Genomic DNA, 24430 nt, shown 5'->3' on the forward strand with positions numbered 1-24430 from the left:
GCAGAACGGTGCAGTGACTTGAAAGTTTGCAACCAAGAAAATTTAATGTGGCGATAATGAGCACGAATCACGGCAAAAGCAGACTCAGGGTAGCATCTGCCAAAGGTCAGTAAATGCAGTTCCTAAACTAGGTTAGACGGGCATCTATTATTTATATGGTTTGATAAGGTCAATGTGCGGTGCAGTACCTGCAATTTGGTAATGCATATTCTTCCTTGTGAGAGAACTTCTCATATACCTATTGCCTTCTAGTAAAACAATTGTTAATCCGGTGGTAGGATTTAATGTCCAGAAGTGAAGAGTTCAGGAACCAGGCAGCTAAATCCAGTGTTTACAAGTTGAGATGTACCACTTTCTCTTTCATCCTGGCTATTAAGTAAAGTCTGAACAGCGAACGTCTACACAGTTGCTCCACTATTAGAAGCACATCTATTAAAAGTGCCAATGCTAAACAGAAGTTATTTTTTGCTGTGGCCTGTTACAGCTCACAGATATCTTTGAGAATTAGGGACATTTTTGGAAAGATGTAGAGAAAAGTCTTTGAATATTTCCTCAAAAGTAAATGCTCTTGGAACTAGCCTGATGGACCTGGACAGTTTTGTAATGTTGCAATTTCAGCCATTCCAAAAAAGTCCATCAACGCTTTTCCTCAGAGATGGAGATCACTGCATAGGACTGATGTGTGAATCTCTGATGATTCTCTTTCAGCATGTTCTTGCTAGTTCGGCATTCCTAGGGGGCAGATCATTACAATGGAGAGGTTTCCTACAGTGAGCGAATGCAAGATGGCCAACGCTTCACTGCAGAGGGACCTTACCAGTCACTATTTAATTTGCTGATAGACAATTGTTATATTTTCTGTTTATACCAGCAAAATATTGTTTTTAATGCTGACCAAAAGGACTCTATATTAAGATGAGCAACCCTTGGTTCCATCAAATTTATGTTCTACAACAGCTCACTTTAGGACCGCATCCCCTGAATCTGCAGTAGGCCAAAATGATTCACCTTTCTCCTACGACGGGCTATACAAAAGCCATTTTTGAGGTGGAACTCCTTTTACCACAGTTCCTAAAGAATGATTAGAGAGGTTACAGGGGTTACCCTTTAAGCTCTTATACCTCTGCTTCGGGGCAGATCCCAGTGACGTGTGACTTTGGCCGGTCAGTGGTTATCCTTCGATTTGTGACATCAGTCACTGAGTAGATCACATAAATACACTACTGGGCCAGAGGCTACAAGACTTGTATGTGAACCCTTTAAAACGACCATTTTGGGAGTCTGTAGTCACCTTCAGGCTCCTACATCTCCACATTTGGGTGGATCCACCAGACCTACAACTGCGGTATCTATTATTTCCAAGAGTAGTGGCATCTTCGAAGTTTGATAGAGACCATAGATCCACTACTGTGACTGACTGTGGTTATTTTAAGTGTTGCATTAGAAATAATAAATAATAATAATAATACAATAATACCAATGCAATACAATCTTTTTGTTCTTTAGCCACCATGGCAAAGATTGGCAAACTGTCATTGAAAGTGCCAATTTATCCCTCATTTTCCAATAGCCGTACACTCTTGATACGTCACAGAAGTTCTAAAAAACGTTTCTATGCATTCTCATACTGCAAACTTACAATACCTAACTTCCACAGGAAAGAATTCCATGCAAGCATACAACAAAAATATTGCAGATCCCTGTTGAAACATTGCATATTCCATTCTTAAATTACTTTAGAAATACTTCTCAATCAATTGGCTCTCTTCCACTTTCACCTTTGCTCTCATTGCTGCCTCCAACTTCCAACACTCCAACACTGCCATCTACCATGTTATAAACCAGACCATCCTTTTAGTCAACCTATTGACATTCAACAAGGTACAGTCACTTAGTTGCGCATAATCCTACACCAATTTTCACAACCATCATAGCCTTCTGAATTACAGACCACCCCTTTTGTGAACATTTGGAGATTTTCACCGTTACCATATTCCTAACTTCAATGTCATGCCTTCAAATGCACTACACCCAATATCTCTTAATTCTGATTAGTTACCTCCTACACTTAAACACCAACTGGGTCACTCCTTTTCATCCTGGCAAGATTCAGTTTGTTATCTGGCAGGGTCTTCTCATTACATCAAACAGACTAACCTTTATCACACTACTAGCCATTGCTCTACATGACCATACCAATTCTTCAAGCATGCTCTCACTATTTATCCCAATACACAAAGTTACTTGCTCATTTCCATATTTCATATCATTCACCCTTTTCTTCATCGCTTTGCACTTGGGAGTACAGCATAAAGTGCAAAAGTGGTGCACACGTCCCTCAAAAACGATTTAATTACAAAGAAACAAAATTGAGTTCATTGTATAAGCAGAATATTCTTTAATGCGCCCTCCTTTAAAACCAGCCTCCTCTTTGGTTGATATTTCGCCCACAATCTTTACCTCCTACCGGTTTAAAAAAACATCTCTACACTGATAAACCCGTTTTTCCTCAATCCATCAATCAGTATTTTAATATTTACAGTCTCTCGGACATCAACGCATTGCATCCTTGAGGGGCTACAAAGCGAGACATTAGTCTACAGCACTTATTCTCAATGCAAGTCAAATTATTTACTACGTTCACCATCTGTTCATCCTAATCTGGCCACCAATAACTATCTCTTATTCTAGACTTGTGTTACATACCTTTTTTTCTCACTCATGCCAAGCCACAATTATTGTACTTATTAAAGCACCAGTGGATAGGGGCTGGGCATACAACTCTCACTTCTAGTTATATGTAATTCAAATACAGATATTGACACTGCAGCAAAGTGGAATGATCTCTTCTTTACCTTACACCCATTCTGTAAACTCCTCATATCCTTTCTCAACACTTCATCTTCCTATATATCTTATTCCATTCTTCCCAAGTGTGGTATGATTATTTGTGGAAGAAACCATCCCTTTATAATCAAATCACCTGTTCCTTGTTATTCTCATTGATCCCTTCCAATTTACCTAGACCCCTGGTCAATCAGTCTGGCACATTAACTTCCTTACAAGGATTGCCATTCATGCTTATCTATTACCCACTTCCTAAACCTAGATGAGGCACAACCCAAAAATACTGGCATCAGCAAATAAAAACATGTTCTGATCTGAGTAATGTTTAAATGACACAAAGTACAAGGAGAATCAAACCTCAGATGCATGCAAGTGCCTCCAACTTAATCTGAATATTTCACACAACTTTTAAGCCCTTAATGCATGAGAAACCAATACTGCACACCGCCTTTCCTTGAGTGCGAATAGCCCCAAAACCTTTCATACTCATATGTGCCAGCAACAGAGACTCCGTCTATCATGTGTAACTACTAATAGGCTCCTGGCTTTCTTTAATTTCTGAAAATGATCCTCACAAGTTTTCCATTTCTTGTACAGTCACCACATAATTTCATTTCCCCCCAGAAAAATTGGTTGTCGAACTTGAAATAACATTCCAAAAGACATGGATTAAATCTTAATTGATCCTCATCATATGCACTTGTTAAAACTGCCTCAGGTGATTCTTTTTTCAGTTTGATATCTGCTTATGTTAATGTGTACAATAAATAAAGTACACTTTGAAAAGGTTTCCAATTTTATTGATAAACCCATCTCCTTCAGAACCTCCAATACCAATTTATACAACCGATCAGGTTCTGCTTCACAAGCTGCACATCAAAATAGAATTCTGAAAATACATCCCCCCTCACATTACACCCATTAGCCTTTAAGACATTTGATGTAAACAGCTAGTCATAGCATGTGACTGTAGGTGACTGCCATTTCATGGGAGCTTTCTGTGGCAGACCAGTTCCTCTAGGAATCCGGAAAACTCCTCTTATTCCGCGAGTTAACTTTGAGGAGTAAATAAAGGCATAAACCTTAGTTAATTCTCTCAAGATTAAAATAGTTAGTGTTTTCTCTTCACAAACAACTTGACTGAGTGCTTTGACACTGATCCTGATTGCAAATCCACCAGAGCCTCAATTTCTACTACATCATACTGCTCAAAGTTGAACAGAGGTGGCAGCATGTAACAACCCGTCTTCCTGTTGCCTTTTTTGAACATAATGCTTTCAGAAAGAGTAGAACTAAAAGCAACTGTAGTTCTACTAGGTTTATTTTTGCAAGACACCACCAACTGCATACTCTTAAAAAAACAGGATATCGAATGTTCCTGGTCTCCAAGACACATTCACTCCTGGTCTGTCACTTCTGGAGCAATGCGACTATCAGGAAAGCACAGGACCCACAAGAGTGAAAGCACAGGATCCACAAGAGTGAAGGCCTCAATGAGATTCCCACAATAGGCACCTTTTGTCAGATTACCAGAATGAAACCTGGATTCTATCAATAGGTGTGTGAGCACCTCAGTTAAGCAACCCAAAATCTGAATGTCTGACTCTAGTGGGCTGGAGTAGGAATGTAGCTGAATGTACAATGGTAAGCACAACCACAGGTTCAGAGTGTCAGTTGGTGCACCCTGCTGCAGCCCAGCTTTTTGGAGCTCTGAAACTGCAGTTATGAACATTCAGCTCTACTGACATGCAACACGGTCACAATAAGGAGAGAGTGTAAAACGCAAGTGTGTTAACCAATTGCTGTGCTCTGTATGACTTAAAAGATGCAGACCTTTTAATGGGTGCTTTGCAAAGCACAGACAGGTGTGCCATAAGGGTGGCTATGTAAAATGCAGGTTTAAGTCATTTGAAGATAAAAGCAGATTGCCCCCTCCCCAATTAAAATGCTTTAAATAACGATCATATCAATAAAAACAATGCTGAGAGTAAACTTTTTTTTTCCAGCAGGTCTGCTTCCATCCTTTATGGCAATATCCTCAACTTCAGCTCTGTCCTTAGTCAGGTGAGGACCCTCGGCTTTTATGAATTGCAGTTTCTTTTTCACCTGTATGCCAGCCGGCACCACAAAAGCGGAAAGTGCGCTTTCCTTTCCCACAGAGTTTGTTACTTTAGCACCGTGAACAGCGGGCAATTCTTCATGAGCAGCATTTGGCATTTCAACCCCAGGGTCCTAATTCAGCAGAACATTGAACGAAATTTATTGTGAGAGCAGTCCTTGGCTCACCCTTCACAAGGCACTGTTAAATCTAATCCATGCTCCCAAACATCCGCTTTAGGAGAAGTACTTGGTCCTTCCATTTATATTCTGTTACTTTAGCAACAAGTCCACCAGCCATGATTGAAGGAGCAGTTACTTAATCTTAAAATGCGGAGAGCCTGCGAATGTTACTTCAGCAAGTGTTATAAAAGAAGCCCTTTCCAGCGCTTTGATCTTTGGAGCAGCAACCTTTACACAAGGCTAGTAGAATTGTTCAGTGTGATATAGGGGTATAACACTTTTGTAAAACCACCAATGTCCAGCATTTCAGGAGTCCGCAGTACTAAAGCACTCCTCTAACCCTCATGTCACCTCACAAGCAATGACCTGGGAGAGCAGACAATATTCATTGTGAAGGCATTCTAGAACGAAGATCTGCTGATTGAGGACAAGGCACAAGATCTGTGGATTCACCCTGCCTAATCTATGACAGGTGTCCATCAACCCATAATGTCAGATTGTTATTCTGTTGTGTTGCTGGGTCCTTAACACTTGCCAGTAAATTTCATGTGACAAAAGGAACAATGTGGCTTCCTCCAAGAATCAGAATTTCTTAGGTTTCACAGGTTCCTCTTTTCGTCGGTTATGCCCAAATATCTCACGGAAGAAGGCGGTCCAGCCACCCCCTTTCTTCATTTCGTCAGCATATCCAGCGCTCTTCGGTCGAGGGAAACCCTAGGGAGAAAAATCACAAAGTGAGAGAATGGCAAAGGGAGGTTAGGTAGGGACAAGGCCTAGCTTAGGAACTAACAAACAGTTTGCAAAGGTAACCACCCCACTGTCTGTAAAAGCTTTAAAAATATCCTAACAACGAATGTATGATGTTCCAAGTTAAACAGGGTGAATATATCTGACACACAAGTGCTCTCCGCAAACATTCAGTCAAATAAGTACACCCAACCTTACTACTTACATTTCTTCAAATAAGAAAAAATATGTCTCCAGCTCACAGGCGGAGGGTACGGATGAAGCAGGTTAGTACTCTACAGATATGGAGTGTATTTTTATTTCACAGCCCGTAAATATACTGTGAAAATTAGCAAAAGCACAGTATTTGTCTGCTTTGAAAAAAATGTAAAATAGCAAATACAAGAGGAAATTACTTCAATGAACCACAGAGCTGTTTAATGTATTCCCATGTGATTTTTAAATAATCTGGGCCAAAATGCCCTCTTAAAAAATTGTATCGGGGATTTTGTGCAAAAATCTTATTCAAATAGCAGCTCTTGGCCCCTCCTGAATCTTAAATTATGAACAAATGGCCAGCATTTTTCCCTACTCAAAATGGCAATCCTTGTCGAATGTATTTGATGCTGAACAGAAAACATAAGATCCCAGCAGTTGCCGCAATATTTATCACTTTTTGAGGTCTAATTGGATAAAGAAGTTTGCACAGGTTTTGGAACAGTCGCTCAAGATATGTACCAAGGAGAATGGTTGTGAAGTCGCAACCAGGCACTGCACATGATACATGTTGTGGTGCATGTATCCTATGTTGTTGCCCGCATCTGCATGATAAACATTGATTTTCTGGTATATGTGCCAGATGCTGATCTTGCTTTTTCTAGATATTTTCAGAGCCCCATTGGCCTTGCTGCCGATTTTGTATGGTATGTACTACCTGGTTTGTCTTTGAATTCCTGGTAAGCACTAAAGTACTGCCTACTCAGTTTCTGTATGCTGTGTAAGAACCCTCTTTTGATTAAGCGATTTTAGGTGTGATATATGTGGTAGGGTCTTCATCCATGTACTGACGACCTTCCTCTGTGAAAGTGAGTTGCCTGTGTTGTGACCTTAACTGATTGGGAATGGAGTGGCTCCTTGAGTTGTGGTGGTGGTGGTTGTGGTGGTGGTGGTGGTAGGTGTGTGCCAGTGATGGAGGATGGTATGGACAATAAACTCCGCTCTAACGGAGTTGTAGTTTTTATGTGAAAGGATTGCGCATCTGTATAGAAATGTGTGTACTGTATACATTGTCCTCTAAGGTGTGTCGCCCCCATACAGTGGTTGGTATCTGTATGGGCAGTGAGTGTGACAGTGTCTGTACTGGCTCTGTGAGTAGGGTTGCCATGATGTGCGGTGTAGAGTGAACCTATGTTGTTCTGCATCTGTGCAGGTGGGTTGGTATGTCTGTGCATCCCTGTCAATCAACCCCCCCCCCCACCCCAGGCTCAGTATGGAAGTTATAAAGAGGGTGGAAATGTAAACTGTGTTTTGTGTATGAGGTTCTGTAGTTGAGTCAGTTATCTGAAGGGTGGGGACCGGGGGTATTGTGAAGAGTGGCTTTCAGAATGCTTGTTACCATGGTTCTCATTTCTGAACGCTAAAAAGAAAGGGGAAAATAGGTATTTTGAGTGTAGGCTTTTATAACATTACAAAAACTTTCAGCACTGAGATTGTTACATTGATGAATCAGTTCTGATTATCTCAGAATGGGGCAAAAAGTAGTGGGCAGTGATGGGGGAGATCTTTTCTCAAAGGGCAGAATAGATAGTAGGGGAACTATATAGTAAACAAGCAGTGGGGAACTATATAGTAAACAAGCAGTGGCAATGTCAAACGGTCTCACCTTTGAGACCTATTGGTTTTGAAAATTGTTTTCAACCCTACTGTACAGGAAACGGGCGGGAGAATGCAAAACTGGGAGCTGAGTAGTGTTCGGAGTGGGGTGGAAGCACTCTAGGGCGGGAGCTGAAAAACACATGCACTCTTGTGGAGTGCTTAAGAAACAAGCATTTGCAATGCAATAGGTCTCGCAAATTTCCCAGAGTTTGAGGTATTGCATTTTAAATGACAATGCCTTTTATGTACTTGAAGCAAATCCATTTTTGAGGGAAGTGAAGCTAATGGGAAGAGAGGAGAGGATGTAAGGTGTAAAACTGTGCCCTGGTACATGAAAGGAGATGCTAGAGAGGGGGTTTGGACTTGGAGGTGCAGGATGGAGGGTGAGAAGGGACAGTGGGGAGGAAGCAAACAAGGGTGAGCACATCCCGGAGGAAGTGGGGAGGAAGCACACAGGGTGAGCACATCACAGAGGGAAGTGGGGAGGAGTACACGTGGGCGAGCACAACATGGAGGGAAGTGGGGAGGAAGCAAACATGGGTGAGCACATGACGGAGGGAAGTGGGGAATAAGCACACAGGGTATGCACATGACGGAGGGAAGTGGGGAGGAAGCACACATGGGTGAGCACATCAGAGGGAAGGAAGCAAAGAAGTGTCACGGAGGGAACACTGGATCTCACTATCACTCAAACGCGGAGTCTCACTATCACTCAAACCCTGAATCTCACTCCACGTGCCCAATACTGTGTAAGGAGAACAGCGTGTGTTGTAAAGCGCACGGACCCCTGCCGCTGGGAAGGAGGCGCTATTGAAAATGTGAAATCTGAAGCTGCGGGTCCAAGGGTTCCTGTCCTGAGCCGGCAAGCCACTCAAAGAAGCGCGGGCCACGTTTGTAAGGCAGTGGGCGGTTTCTTAAAATAACAAATGCACGTGGACTTGTGTGCGGCGTGTGCAACAGAAAATGCGGCACACTATTTGCATCAGGGTACACAGGGCATTAAATGCTCGCTGGGCCTAAATAATGAGGAGAAAAAAAAATCGTCTCACTTTTGAAATTGGAAAAGTGTGACTACATCCGAGGGAAAATTAGTTTGCACATTTGTACACCAAGTAATAACAAGCGTTACCTTTTTGACAGTGTCATTAGCCTATTCAAACAAGAGGGCATCAGATTGCATTCAATGTGTTGACTGGGGTAAAAGGTCAAGATCACCAAAAGAAAAATTCTGCACACTAGACTGCAGTATCTGATTATTATGAGGGTCACCCACTTGGGATATCGCAGCTACCATATTTAAATGCATAAATGGCAGTTACACTAAAAAAGGTCAATATACAGACTAGGAAATGGCCAAGTGGATGAGTCTATCCCCTGTCCTAAATGAGCAATGTCTCGATCAATGTAGGTGGCTTCCTTCCGTCGCCTGGGCAAAATGGACACAATGGAGCCATGACACAGAGCAGCGGCTCTGACAGGGCCCAAAATACCACTCAGGTTCCCTGGACTGCAAGAAGCACTGTTTCACTATAACGCTTCTCATCTACTAGCCCATCGATAGGAGTAGGCCCATAGAAGGATTTTTGCTGCTCCTACTAGGGCAAGGAATTACTTGCAGCTCCGTGCCCTTGGAATGGGGCCACATTTGCTTGTTTGGTTTGCTGGTGCCTTCTGCTCTTGGCACCTCAGAGAGCCACCCTGGCGGTGCACCGAGCTTCAGCGTGTACAGGAAGGGGCAGTACACATCCTGAAATAGAGGCACACATGGGTGTGCACCGACCAGCTCAAGATATAAACGCTGGGGGCGGTTGCAGGAACAGCAGCAATGCCCCAGAAAACACCAGTGCGCCCGTCATCTCTCTTAAAAACACCCAGAGAGGCGACTAACGCCGTCCGCTCAGCAGGAGGTGGGGGATGTCTGAATACACTGTAGTTCTTTACAATGCTTTAGTTATACTATCTCAAGAGCGATAACAAGCAAACACACTTGTTTATCAAGACTGGCTTGAGAGTGGACCAACCCAGTGATTGCAGTGAGCGCTGTTCGCATCAGGCATCGGAGAGGAGTGGATGACTCAGCGAGCGGTAACCGCGGTCTAATCCCAGGGCATCACTTATCCCTCCGCGACTGCACAGGCAGCTGCTTCCCTTCATGCGCTCAAAGAATCTAGCGTGCGATACTGGAAAGATTAGCGGGGCAGGATGCGCTCGCAGGAACCTCCATGCTGTGAACACATATACAGGAAAGCCTCGCACGATGCAATGCATCCTAGAGTATGGAGGGGTTACATTTGCAGAAAAAGGTCTTTAAATCTTTTGTACGTTGAATAAAAGTTACATTGTGTCAAGATAGGAGGTAAGCGTAAAACACACTGTCTGCTATCTTCAAGGCCTCTTCACTGGACCACACTCACTGTGCTGATTAGTTTACTCACAATCTTGAATGTTAAAAACAACAAGCGGCAGTAAAAGCGATCGCGAAAAACACGCCCGCCAGTGGTGCACACGCCACAGTGAAAATGTGTTTTGAATTATTGTGCCCGTGTCTGGGCACGATAATTGAAACCAAATGGCCTTTGTGTGCGTAATAGACACCAATAGGCGATGGGTGGAGCAATGCACCCGCCTTTGGCCTATTGCGTGCTGGGTTTGTAAAATATACGCACGCAAAGCCAATAACATGCCACAAAAGGAAAAGCACCCGCTCGTGCGTGTGCCATTCCTAGGGCAGTCTCCTAGACCCCATTTTTAGTTACTAAATGTCTCGTGCTACGCACTGCAACGCTAGGCGTGAGACCTAAAAAGTGATCAGTGGAAGGACACAAGTAAATTGGACATGCTCTGGAGGAGCAAGGCAACCCAATGAATAAGAATCAAGCAAATGAGAGACAGGAAGCCAACTAATGTACAACCAAGTCTCTGGCACTCATATACAATAGTAGATATAGGATAAATTATTTAAGTGTAAGTCCATAGAAAAAGGTCCATTAATAACAATTGCAGAGGAGTTCCATATTGCTTTTAATTTTCTTTGTGTTGTAAATCACTCAGCATAGAACAACCAGCCGACACGTGTTTTGTCAGGGTGTCAATTAACCTCTGACTCTTCAGGGCTGCGCTGGTGTGAGCAAGGTGGTGTCGTCGACATACCGGTGTTAATTCCAACCCGGTGTGTCTAAACAGGCAGGTATTTGTACTTTCGTCAAGTATGAAGGAATATCTGTGTTTGGATGCGCCAGTTGGTGTAATCGAAATGCTGGTGTTAATTCCAACTCGGCACGTCTAAACTTGCATGTAATCGTATTAAAGAGGTAGTGTTCAGTTGAAAGCATAGGCTGTAGTCACCGGAGTCACGTCCAATCCACGTGACAAGAGACTGAGAGCCCCCGAATAGTAAGCCCACAATATGTCTCACAACGATGCATGGGCTGTCTAGTGTGCTTGAGCTTAAAAGGAACCACGCTTTTCAAGCTTTTAGTAAGTTGTTTCTCCTATGATTACTGATGGTGGGTATTTCAGAATTAATACAAATATTTAATTATAAAAAGAACAATTCACCATTCACCAAACAGCCCCAGCAAATACCATACAAATAATGTTACAAAGCTAGGCACAGTCTTCAAATGATATCCTGACTAATAAACACACGGTTCACACAGTCCTCGTCTAAAACACTTAAGAGAAAAACACTGCACGTGTCCAACAGGAGATATAGTAATGCATAGAAAGGGATAGCAACTTCCCGTAAAAGGGCAGTGTTGATTCAAAACACGAGGAAGCCCATAAACATAGTAACATCACCTCCATGCATATGAAAATACTAATGCAAGGACAAAGGCTGGAGAGGAAAAGATGGTCAAGCTCCCGAGATATATAAAAGGACAGAATAAATTAAATCAATAATAACATTTAAAAAAAATTATAAAAAACACACACCAACATAACATTTCTATTCACCTTAATGGTCATGTCAAACTCGTCGCTCATCCTACGCAGCTCACGCCCGTAGCGCATAGCCTTCCACAGATTAGGCGGTGCAGATTGGGATCGTCCCCTAATACCCCCAGCCTCCTCAGGGGTCTCAGCATCAGAGGGTTCAGAGGACAAGCGCACCCTCGAATTCCCGGTTTCAGCTGTGGAAAGAAGAAAAGAGAATGGCAGAATGCTAAGAAGACAGTAAACACTACGTGGAGTCTTTTTTGGACAGGCATTCGCAAGAAGGTTCTTAGTTTTGGGAAATTACTTGCTAGCATATTAAACGAGAAGTGTGGAACCTGGGAGGTTAGATGCAATCTTTCTATTTCAGGCTGCATCATCTTTTTTTATTTTATCCATTTCAGGAGATTGAATAGGTCTGTTATTACATAATTTGAATTAAGAAATCAAGAGATACTGCCCAATCAAAAGACATGGGCTTTATGTTGCATGGATTCTGTTCACCCTACCTGGGGAATTAGAAGTAGTTGTGTTTGTTAATGCAGCGAAGAAAGTGTCTGTTGCCAGCTGGGCATTGCAGCACATGGGCAGACTCTATTATGGGAGAGCGCGAAATTACGGAAAAATGTAGTTGCATGCAATTACAGCAGTTATGAGAAATTACGCAAAATGTATCTCTCACTTGCAAAATTACCTGAAGCGGTACAAATGTAACTAAGAAATGTAATTTTCATTTGATTTCCAGTCGCTTGCATTCAAAACACTAATGCTTGCTTATGAATTTGTAGTTTTGCACATAAAAATCACCAGGTCTGCTCGGATAAAAAAAACATCTACCTGAATCGTTTGTGGACTACCCACATTGAAGGACCTGCAGCTTGCAATCAAAATACTAATGATCACATTCTACCTGAAATGCCAAAGCGTTCTAAAATTACCTTAACGGCACATATGTAAAATTTTCTCCCAAAATTACGCAAAGTGGCGTAATCTCCGTAATTCTGCATACATTATGTTATGGAAAATGATGTCTATTATGTCAGTGTAATTAAGATTTCACCCAGGCCTAGTCTACATTACACAGATAGGTTGCACCATATTTAAAAACGTGCTGTTCCCACTCACTAAAAAGTTGCTTCACCCATCACAACACATGCTGCATTTTTTTTGTAGTTGGTGGCAGATGTCATCTTTTTAAATCTTCCATTTACCAATGACCATACTAGATACCAGATCCCTTTGCTTAGAAAATAATAATAAAACTGATCCGTGGTCTTTTCTGACTTGCGTGCCCTAAAAACATAACCTTCCAGTACATAGTGTGAGCGGTGAAATTCTCTGTAGCTCCTGAACAAAACCAGTATTGTCAGGCACTCAATTCTGGGCCACACCTTTCAGAAACAGCCATGTCCTTGTGCAAGAAAACATTTAATAGTAAAAGTGTACAGCTTCCCTTACCCTGGTTGATCTCAAACCTAAATAGAGAATACAGTGCATTGGTAAATGCTGAGAAATAACTGGCTTTAATGAAAACTGGGACATCCTCAACAAGCATTTGCCGTGCAATAGGTATCGCATCATTCAAGTTTAAGCTATTGGCATTGCTAAAAATAATGCAACACCAATAGCTCAAACATTCAGTAATGTGAGACCTATTGCATTGAAAATGCTTGTTATAAGCAGGGATGTAGGACGCAGAATTCCATGAGAAGAATAATAGAAGGAAATAGGGCTGGCCTCCCCCGTGAAAGGTGGAGGAGGGACAGAGGAATATGAGGCTGAATGTTAGGGGGATCAAGAGTAAAAATTGAGGGGAGATTATGATTAATTGAGATGCCGAGCACTTCTGTTCCAAATTGCCTGCATGAAAGCTAGTACCGTGGAGCTGCTGTTTGACTGCACTGAATGCAAAAATCAGACTGATGTAGCAAGATAGACAGACGGATATGTAGATAGATGGATATGTAGACCGAGAGATAGATATGTAGATAGATAGATATGTAGACAGACAGAAAGATAGATAAATAGATGGATATGTAGACAGACAGACAGACAGACAGACCGACCGATAGATGGATATGTAGACAGATAGACAGACCGACAGACAGACATATATATTGCATTCTATGCTCTGTGTTTCTGTGAACTTCTAAATGAAATATAATATGTTGTTACATCATGTTGTAGTACATTATGTTCTAGAGGTAGGTAAAGCATGCACTGTCATTATAATAGCCACTCGGCGCTGTTGCTTTAAATCTACAGAGGATGTGCACGTGCACACTCCAGTTTTGTTGCCTGTCGCTTATGTATGTGTAGTATTATGGAAAATATAAATCGTAACAGCCAGAGATGTTTCTTTTAAGTGACGGAAGAAGGTCTATCATGTCTATGCCGAAGCATTTGTTTATCCCGTTGCGTTAATCATGGGGTAAAACATTAATCTTAAAATGAATGACTCATGGGAAATAGGCCCACGTCCGTAGGGGCTATTATCGCGTTAATACTGTTCATAAACAATAGAATTTGAATGTAACGGTTATATATCTCAATCTGTTATATATCTAAACGCTGATCTAAAACAGTCTCCTCGGAAAAGCATGCAGCCCTCTCAGACTTCGAGACAACTTGGAGGGGAAGGTGGAAATGTTTTCTTAATCAGGTTTTGAGGGGTTTGGTGGAATAACGTCTCTATACACAGCTTAAATAGAGATTGCTGAACCTTAAACATGCAATTAGATTCAGTTTAACTTGTTGTTTATTATTCATTTTTCTCATACAGAGGCACAAGTCGAAAAGGTGATTTGCGCAAGATCACACCTTTGAACTCCCAAGTTTTCCCTTTCTCTTAAGTAAATCACCCAGTCCGGTATTACTGTTCTCGCATTTTGTGTCGTGTAACCCTGCATCTATAATGGGCAAGGGAAAAGGACAAGTCCCAGAATCCAAAGAATAGTGCCCTAACTGTACAAGCTACTCACACCTGACAAGGAAGAACTTCAGAGAAAGAAAATGTCATTATATCCTCAAGATAACATTGTGTCACTTAGGAAGAAACACAAATATACATAAGTCAGCACGAGGAGGAAAACGAGACAACACATAATTTTGCTACATCCGCAAGCCTAGCTGCTTAACACAACTAATATCCCATGTCAGAACTCTCCTGTCAATAGCAGGCGTCACACTGACAGGAGAGCGGCCGATGCTGCAAGCACGCCTCTCAGTGCTCATCCCCGAAGAGAGGAGCAGTGTTCTGAGCATGCTGTGTCTAGCTGTCTGTCAAGATGATTTTGCAGCCTGCCGTCACCTGCTGTGCAGCAGAGAGAGAGCTGCAACAACAGCATTCGCCGCTCCAGGGAGCACTGCTAGCTGCAGTGGCACGCCTTCCTCTATTATGGAAAGCCCAGAGTTGCTCTTACCTCTGCTTCTTTGCTCAGTCTTTGATTTTCCCCGTTGAACTTCGCCCATTACTAGAAGGCTCCCGTGCAGGCACTACGGAGATCTGCTGCAGCGGCATGTTGACGGTGCTGCAGGTCACCCGCACCTGATTGGACGCCTTGTTTCTTCACATCCCCGGCCCAGCCCACCTGTGTAATTGTTCATATCCTTCTTTAGGGAAGCCCGATGCTCAACTGCGAAGCGAAAACAGCATTCCAGTGACGACCACAAATCACGCCAGGGTCCTCGTTTGAAAAGTAAATCAGATCACGCATGAAAGAAAACTAGTGGTGCGCACGCACCACAGAGGAGCGGGGCTAGGGAGCGCGGCAGCGACGCGAGACACACCGACGGGAATGGGCGGGGCAAAGGCGGGACATGCACCCGCCTTTGCCCAATTGCATGTCTTATTTGTGTAAAAAAGACACGCTCAAGCCAATGGCAGCGGGCGAAAGCCTGATCACACGCACGAGCATGTGGTCAGCTTTCAGAACCCCGTACAAGAGGTTGCGAGCAATGCTGCGTACTCCAACGTTAGGCGCGAGACCTAAAAAGGCAAGTTTGATCAATGGCAGCAACCAAAGAAAACAAGATAAGCGTTTACTTCACACCTATTTATAGGGTGCAGGTAATACAGATACAAGAAGCATTTCCTACTTTAACCAACTGCCCCATTAATGGGACCAGATATTTTTCAGAGCAAATTCTACTGATGTAGGTGCTGTTTTTCTTCCAGCACCAATATGACACAGACACTGCATTAACCCTTTGTCCCTCTCGACGTGATAACTCACTTAATGCAGCCCATTGTGCCTCCAATCACAACCCTTTCCCGCATACAACATTCCTTACCCTCCTCCTCACTTGCTGCTCCTTTTTATGCTTTCAATCTATGGGAAGACGCAGTGCGCGTGCTCCAGCGTCTCCTACTTTGCCGCTTGGTGTCAGCGGTGTATGAGAGGCTGCGCAGACCGATACTCAGCAGGCTGGATCCTTGGGGTCTGCAGTCCAGTCATAATGGGGAGCAGGGCTGGACTGGGAACCGAAAGCTCTGGAAAATGTTGCCAGACCAACCCCTGCCCGGCTCGTAGCGAATGACTGCAGCGAGCGAACCAGACCACACTAAGTGGATTGGGGGGGGGGGGGGGGGGGGGGGTTCTCCCCGCAAGAAAACTTTGGAAAAAGACAAGACCAAAATGGTGAATTTTACAGCACATTTTTCATTACATATTTAATTGTATCAACTTTCAAATCACAGTTAATAGTAGATGATGACGTTAAAGAGCACCAGGTTATCCACCCAGTCATATGTACCCACAGACATTCTTACAGAGAGCACCAAAAATAGAAACGAGTTGAGAATCAGAGAGAACAAAGTAAAAGTGAGACCAGCTCCCACATGGCGTGTAGCGAGTAAGTGCAGTGAGCAACAACTATTAGGGGGGATTGGGGGGGTTCGACCCCCAAGAAAATCTTGGAAAAAGACAGACCAAAATGGTGTATTTTACAGCACATTTTTCATTGCATATTCAATTGTATCAACTTTCAAAGCATAGTAAATAGTAGATGATGACCTTAAAGAGCACAAGGTTACCCACCCAGTCATATGTACCCATAGACATTCTTTCAGAGAGCACCAAAAATAGACACGAGCACTCAGGCCACTGAGGCCAGAAACTGTGGAAATGTCACACATAAGCACCTAGGCACGGAGGACAGAAACTGAAAATGTCACACAAAAGCATCTGATAACTAGCACCTAGGGCACAGAGGCCAGAAACGCCACACCCAGGCCTGGTCACACCAGGCCAGAAAGCATGGAAACGTTACACATAAGCACCCAGGCCAGTAAGCATGTATATGCCACCCAAGCCTCCAGGTCACTGAGGAAACTATGGAAATAGCACACATAAGCACCCAGGCCAGAAAGCATGGCAATATCAGACATAAGCACCCAGGACAGAAAGCTTGGAAACGTCTCACACGGCACCCTGGCCAGAAAGCATGAAAAATTAACACAAAGACACCCAGGCCAATGGCACTGGAACACTTTTCAGAGTGTAGGTGCTGTCATCAATGTTGCCTGTACATCACTCATGTCTTGGGATTGTGAAAAACACAAGAATCACACAAAGAACAAGGGTAGCAATTGAGTCTCACCTACTCCGGGACATGTAAAACTTAAAAGTATATGCCAAACCATTTAAGTACACTGCACTCTGCATACTGCACCCTGCTGTAAGGTCAGGGCTTGCGCTAGTGGTGACATGACATCCTGGTGACATATGTTTTAAAAGGGAATATTTTTAGGTCTGGCAAAAGCTTCCTTTTGCCATGTCAAAAATTGCAATTTTACAACTGCACAGGCAGACTGCAATGGCAGGGCCTGGCCTTGACACATGTTTAAATAGGCTACTTAAGTGGGTGCAGGGCCACAATAAGTGTTGCAGGCCCACCCAGCAGCATTTAATTTACAGTCCCTGGGTACATGTAGAATCATATTTCTAAGGACTTACAAATAAATTACATTTTTCAATTGGGTGCAAGCCAATTTTACCATGTTTAAAGGAAAGAGCGCAAGCACTTTAGCAGTGGTTAGCGGTGGTAAAGAGCACTGAGCCCTAAGAGCCAACAAAAATGGCCTTTTGATGTAATAAAGCAGGTCAAACCTGAATTTAATTTGGAGGATTCTGAGGCTAACAAGGACTTATCTAGCCATGTCTCAGCAGTCAGTAGGAACATTATTTATCTAAGAAACACTTCTCTCTGTCCATATAATTTCATGGTCATCTCCTTCTCTTTTTGTGTCTTTCTGTCTTCCTTATTCGTCTAGGTATTGTTTTTGACTTTCTGCTATTTTTCACCTCTTTTCTGTTATTTTTCTTTCATCTTGTGTGCCGTTTTCTGCTCTTTCTGTTCCCTCCTCCAACCCCTCGTTTGACCCAATAGGAACGCATTCATATTTATACTGACTGCAAATTATGTTTTGCACTGGTTGGTCCATGCAATCGGTACAAAAAGGGCATGTCGACAATAATTACTCAGTCTCAGGTGCTATGCGCATAACCCAGTCCCTACATTTTATTTGTTGATAAACGACCCTCAAGCTTAGTGATCTTATTTCCAGTGGATTCCAGTCCGAGGTTTTAGACTGTAAGGTGCAGTGGTAATCACCTCATTGTCTTGCTTGAGTACTCCGAGGTTGCTATACTTTTCTGCACTACAGATCTAGAAGTATAAATTGGCTTAAAAAAGACCATGTTTTATTTCATTTAGGGCGTGTGCCTAGAAGTGCACCTTGAGTTAAAAATAACGCAAGTAATGCTTTTCTCTGGGAATCAAAGAAAATGCAGTCTACCGAATGATGGGGTGACATGATCAAATTGTCTCAAATCCCTCTCACTCTAGAATGGAGGGCCTGCCTGGAGCGGTGATATCTAGTACTAGGAGAGGCCAGGACACACATCTAAATCGATATAGATTATTAGGCATCATCATCATTCTTAGTCCTAATACTGATAACAAAGTAGAAATATTCTGAAACACATAGACAAAAACAGACTTCACCAGTCAGACTTGACGCCAGTGGGCGTTTGGAAAATTGCTTTAGGTACATTTGTTAGTTCTATGCTTTGAATGACTTTGCTCATCAGCCGCAAGCGTAAAAAGTGCAAATGCCTACAAATCTACCTGTGCGCATTTAAGAACATGCACTATTAGAGAGAGGATTCCAAAACAGGCATGACAACCAGAGCATGGGTAGAAGGAATTAGCCTAATGATCCAAAAATTAGCCCGGCAATTTGGAACCTGGTCAGTCACGAGTTGTTGTTGTGGGCGGCATCGAAAGTATTTACGATAGGCAGATAGCAGAATAGAAATAGCTTTATAAATACAGGATTACGCATTCGAAATACAAGAGAGAAGACAAGCTACTGTTTTCAAGTCATCGGAGCACAGTTGCAATCTCCTTCAATAAACAATTTATCTTCATTTGCTTTGTCATTTCCAATTTGTTGCAATCCTAGTAGGGTAAAATAAGTAATTACCTTAACTGAATTTTTCCCCCTATTTTAGACTGCGGCACAACCAGCAGTCTACATCAGAGACTTGTGTTGCAGTCCAGCCTGTGCACAAGCCAAAGCCAAGTCCTCACCTCACTCTGCTGAGGACGCTCTCAAACTGGAGGAGCAATCTACTGACACTGCACAGTACCGTGCCGGGGCCTAGTAGCTATTCTATAAGCCACGGTCCGATTTGCTTTTTAATCCCGGCTGGCGGCCGCCCGCCCACCTGTGCCCATGATGAATCATGATCAGGAAGGATGGTAGATGCCCATTGCCTGATGTCACCACCCTGAGTGGACGGACTATGGACGACACACACGAGGACAGAGACAGACACTCACCGGCTGCGACCTACGGGCGGCAGAGAGGAGACAGAGCAGAACTGAAGACAGCCTCAGCCAAATGCAAACGTTTAATTGCGCGAGCCTCGCCCTGCCTCAATGTGCATGACAAAATTGCAGCCCCCACCCTAAGACCACGCAGACACGGAGATGCATGTTGATCAGCGCACTGCGCAGGCTGCGCGCCGGCACCATCACCTGCCTGCCTAGGCTGCCAGTGGCACAATGCGGCCCCCGGGGGAAAGCAGGTCGGCAGACCAGTCTTTTCCCCGGGGTGTTCGCGCGATACCAGGACAAGGCAGGAAGTAGTTAGGGGGCTTAGGCCAGGGGTGGGAGGGGTTAGGAGGTTATTTAAGGGGACAGGAGGGGGAAGGACTTCCTCTTCCTGTCCCCGGTGCCTCAGGGAAAAGAAGTCAGTTTTAGGAGCTGTAGGTGGAGTGTGAATTAGGGGTAGTTTGGTTGCGTTCTGGTGCCCCAGAGCGACCTGGTTGGGTGGTTTTGCTGTGTCCAGCTAGGCGGGATATCCATTTAGGCAAATTTTCGGGTTTTTGTCCTCGGGTCCCGGTACGTCGTACGCGGGTGCCGTATCTCACGCATCTCGCGGACGGGCCGAGGGTGCCGAATCCCACGCATCTCGCGGACTGACTGGATTTGGGGTTGCCAAACCTCACGCATCTCGCGGTAGGTAAAAAAAAATCACTTTTAGTGACATGGCAGCACCTGATGCAGAGGCAGTGAGGGCTGCATTACTGGTTCTGGGACGGGCAGGACGGTCGGACCTCCTGCAACCAGGGGTCTTGGACCAGGCTTGGGTGGGGATGACCCGCACGCCCCGGTCGGCGTCCGCAGGGGTGGCTGCAGCTGTCCCAGCTTGTATGGACGAGCCCGCTGGGGCTCGGGCGGGCGCGCCTAAAAAGGCTAGGGGTAAGAAGCAACAGGAGGCGCCCAAGACAGGGGGGAGGCGGCTCAGCCTCCCGGCTAAGATTGAGTCCATTGAGGCCTTTTACGGTGGGGATGGTGGGGCGTCCGGGACTCCGCTGGCACTGGGTGCCGGGGGGTCGGGGAGTGTGGGGCCACTGGTGGGGTACGAGGAGAGCAGTGAGGGCAGTGGGGGGGGAGGATCTGGGTGAGTGGGAGGCGGCGGCTGGTGAGGATTTTGCGCTCACCCTGTCGGGAGGGGAGTCTGGGGGGGGAGGAGGAGTTCACCATCCTGGAGCAACCGGTTGACCTTTCGGGGGGCCGGAAAGGGGTTGTCAAGCAGCAGGGTTCCAAGGGCAAAGGCCCGTTGAAGGCGCAGCAGCAGCCTGGGGCAGTGGGTGCTGCGGCACCCGTGCCTGGGGGGGGGGGGCCTGGGGGTGCCTGGGCGGTCGTCCATTTATGACAGGTGGGAGCACATGTCCGAGGAAGAGAGGGCCCGCGACCAGCGTCGCGTCATTTCCGAGTATGAGAGAGAGTGGCAGCGTTTGAGGGAGGCGAAGGGGGCGAAGGCGGGTGGGGCGCTCAAGGGCGAGGGGGCCCTGGCGCCTGCGCGTGGTAAAGGGACGACTGGAGGTGGAGGCAGGGGGGCCCCTGGGTCACTAGGGCAGTGGGTCTGGGTGGACGGTTCAGGGACTGCCTTGACGGATCAGAGACCTGTTGGCACCGGGGCCTCCCCGAGCGCATACGGCTCGGGGGGGGGTGGGGACAAGCCGGCGGGGCCAGCTGGCAGAGGCCGGGGTGGGCCGGCGGGGCGCAAAACGGCCTCCAAACGCCGGGGCGAAGAAGCAGGGGGGTCCGCGGCGGCCTGCCCTCCATCGAGGGAGCGGGCACCATCGATGCTGGAATGCGAGTTTATGCCTGGTGTGAAAGGAAAGGGTGCCAAGAGAGTGGTGACTGAAGTGGTGCCGCTGGATGTTCAGGATGAGTGTTTGGACTATGGGGATGAGGAGGATGAGTTGGAAGAGGGTGAATTGCGCGAGTCGGAGTGTGTTGACAGGGCTAAGGTGGCATCTGCCACGGTGGGTGTTTCCCATGAGGCACGAGATGGCGCCAGTCGGGCCACCAGGGGGATCATGAAGCCGGCGGACGCACGGCGACGGGAGACGGACGCTCCTGCAACATTGTCAGGTGAGGGATCTTGGTGGGACGCATGGACTGACGGGGGGAAGGGAGGGAGGAAGAAACCCTGCCGGTCGGTGGGGGTGGGGGATGGGTCGGTGAGGACGGGGGCCTATGTTGGGGCGGAGCCAGTGGCGGCTGCCGGGGGGAAGCAGGTCACGACGGCCAGTGCGCAAACCGACAAGGTGGAGGATTTGGGGGGCAAAGATGATGGCGTGGGGAAGCTCCCCAAGAAGTTGCCTTATATGGGTTTGGCCGTGCCACTGGGATCGCATCTGTCAGAGAAAACGAAGGGAAAAATTTGGAGGCACGAGTATGTGGATGTGTTTAAACTGCTACATAGGGAGATTCAGGCGAAGGAAGGGTCTAAGGAGGAGGAATGGGAGCTGACCAGGCGGCCGAGGGTGCCGGTTACGATGGAGAATTGGACGTCGGCTTTCCTGATTTACGCGAGTATATATTGCGAAAAGCATGGTGATCGGGCGATTGCTCTGTTCAAGTATATGGACGTGATTAGGAAGGCGCAGCTGCATTTCGGGGGTTTTGCTTGGCTGAGCTACGACGAGGAGTTTAGGGCCAGGATCAGCGTCAATCCGGACAAGCCGTGGGGGGAGGTGGACCAGGAGCTTTGGATTCAATGGATGTCTTCGACGCAGGCGGCGGCTTCCACTCATACGGCTAGCGGTCTTCCGGTGACTCATCGGTCTTTTCAGTCGCGCCCCGCCCAGTCTGGGGCGGGTAGCCAGGGAAGTTCAGGTGGTTCGGGAAACCAGGCAGTGTGGTCCGGGGCTGCGGGACAACAGTACAAGCCAGTGTCTTCAGGAGCCTGTTGGGGTTTTAACAAAGGTTTCTGCAACCGCCCCTCCTGTAAGTTCAAGCATGAGTGTTCGAAGTGCGGGGGGCGGCATGCAGTTACACAATGCTTCACGTTGGCTTCGCCGTCAGAGCAGTGGAAGCTTACCAAGGGTAGGGGGTCAGCCTGGGCCGAAGGGCCCATACTCCGGTTAGGTTGGAGGCCATGTGTCCATGGCTCTCACGGTATCCTGATAAAGAAGCGGCGCTGCGTTTGTACTGGAGTTTCATGGAAGGTTTTCGGATTGGTTATCAGGGGCCGAGGGAGAGACGTTGGGCTGAGAACTTGCGGTCAGCCAAGGAGTTGCCGGAGGTAGTGGCGCGTAAATTGGAGAAGGAGGTTTCGTGGGCAGGATTGCGGGTCCTATTGCTGACTGGCCAATGTCGGATCTCATTGTTTCACCTCTTGGGGTGGTGCCCAAGAAAGACCCGGGGGAGTTTCGATTGATTCATCACTTGTCTTGGCCTGAGGGAGGATCGGTGAATGATTTCATTGCTGAGGAGGACTCAAGAGTACTGTATGCGTCGGTGGATGATGCCATAGGCTTGGTGAGGTCCTGTGGGAAGGGGGCGGAGTTGGCCAAGTGTGACATCAAGTCGGCCTTTCGCCTCCTCCCCATTCACCCCGCAGATTTTTCATTGTTGGGCATGCAGTTTGGAGGGTCCATCTTCGTGGACATGGTTCTACCGATGGGTTGTGCGATTTCCTGCGCGCTTTTCGAGACTTTCAGCTCCTTTTTGCAGTGGGCCTTTGTGGACCGCAGTGGACACCGGCTGGTGTCTCACTATTTGGATGACTTTCTGTTCGTGGGCGCGGGTCACTCTGGCACTTGCGGTGCGGCCTTGGGGCAGTTTCAGTTGTTGGCACAGGAATTTGGGGTGCCTTTGGCACCGGAGAAGACTGAAGGGCCTAGTTGTTGCCTGACTTTTCTCGGGATTGAGTTGGATTCGGAGGCTTGGCAGGCAAGGCTACCGGTACGGAAGGTGGGGGAGATGCAGGAAGCTTTGAGAGGTGCGATCGAGGTTCGGAAGCTGGAGTTGAGGTCCGTGCAGCGCCTGTTGGGGTTGCTGACCTTTGCGTGCAGGGTGGTGAGGGCAGGAAGTACGTTTTGCAGGCGGCTCGGCATGGCCATGTCGGGGGCGGCCCTCCCGCATCACAGGATCAGGATCACGCTGAGGGTCCGGTCGGACTTGCGAGTGTGGCTGGTTTTTCTGGAGGACTTCAATGGTGTGTCCTTGGATTTTGCGCGTGACCGGATGGTGTGGCAGATTCAGCTCTACTCTGACGCGGCGGGTGCTGCTGGCTTCGGAATTTTCTGGGACGGCCGCTGGTGTGCAGAGCAGTGGCCGGCTCATTGGCTGCGACAGGGCAGGAGCATTGCGTTTTTGGAGTTCTTCCCCTTGTTGGTTGCTTTGCTGGTGTGGGGCCCGGAGTTCAGGAACAGGTCGGTGTTGTTTCATGTTGACAATATGACTGTAGTGGACTTGGTGAATAACCAGAAGGCAAGGGACCTGAGGGTGCTGCGCTTGCTGCGAAGTTTCATGCTGCTGTGTCTGCGTTACAATGTGCTGTTCCGCGCGCAACATGTGCCAGGCGTCAGTAACGAAATTGCGGATGCGTTATCTCGTTCGCAGTGGCAGCGCTTCAGGGAGCTGGCGCCGGGAGCGGAAGCTTGCAAGACCAAGGTGCCGGAGGGTATCTGGGCCTGGGGGGAGTGAGAGTGGTTGGGTTAGTTGAGAGGTCGATAGCGCGATCCACTAGGCGGGCGTACAGGTTGGCGTGGGCTGAGTTTGGGTCCTTGGTGGGGGGAGCGATAGGAGTGAGACGATTGTCCAAGGAAGAGTGTGAGCGTGCCGTGGTGCGCTTTGTGTTGGATTGCATGGATAAAAGGCTGTCGCAGACGACGATTGCTGGCAAGTTGGCGGGCGTATCTTTCTACAGCATGGTATACTTGGGTTTTGATCCAGC

The 24430-nt window shown here is 46.4% G+C and overlaps 1 protein-coding gene across 2 annotated transcripts in view; it reads right to left on the reverse strand.

Annotated features, from left to right (window-relative positions):
- Positions 1–3631: 3631 nt before the first annotated feature.
- BAD (BCL2 associated agonist of cell death) overlaps positions 3632–24430 on the reverse strand; it is a 52526-nt gene continuing 31727 nt past the window's right edge. For both annotated transcript variants that reach the window (XM_078660743.1, XM_078660744.1), the window contains exons 3-4: positions 11686–11861; positions 3632–5841 (exon numbers count right to left, since the gene is read on the reverse strand). In XM_078660743.1, coding sequence (XP_078516869.1) covers positions 5710–5841; positions 11686–11861 — 308 coding nt within the window. In that variant the 3' untranslated portion in view covers positions 3632–5709. The remainder of the gene's footprint in view (positions 5842–11685; positions 11862–24430) is intronic.

This window comes from Lissotriton helveticus, chromosome 9, assembly GCF_964261635.1.
Source record: "Lissotriton helveticus chromosome 9, aLisHel1.1, whole genome shotgun sequence".
NCBI classification, from domain to species: Eukaryota; Metazoa; Chordata; class Amphibia; order Caudata; family Salamandridae; genus Lissotriton; species Lissotriton helveticus.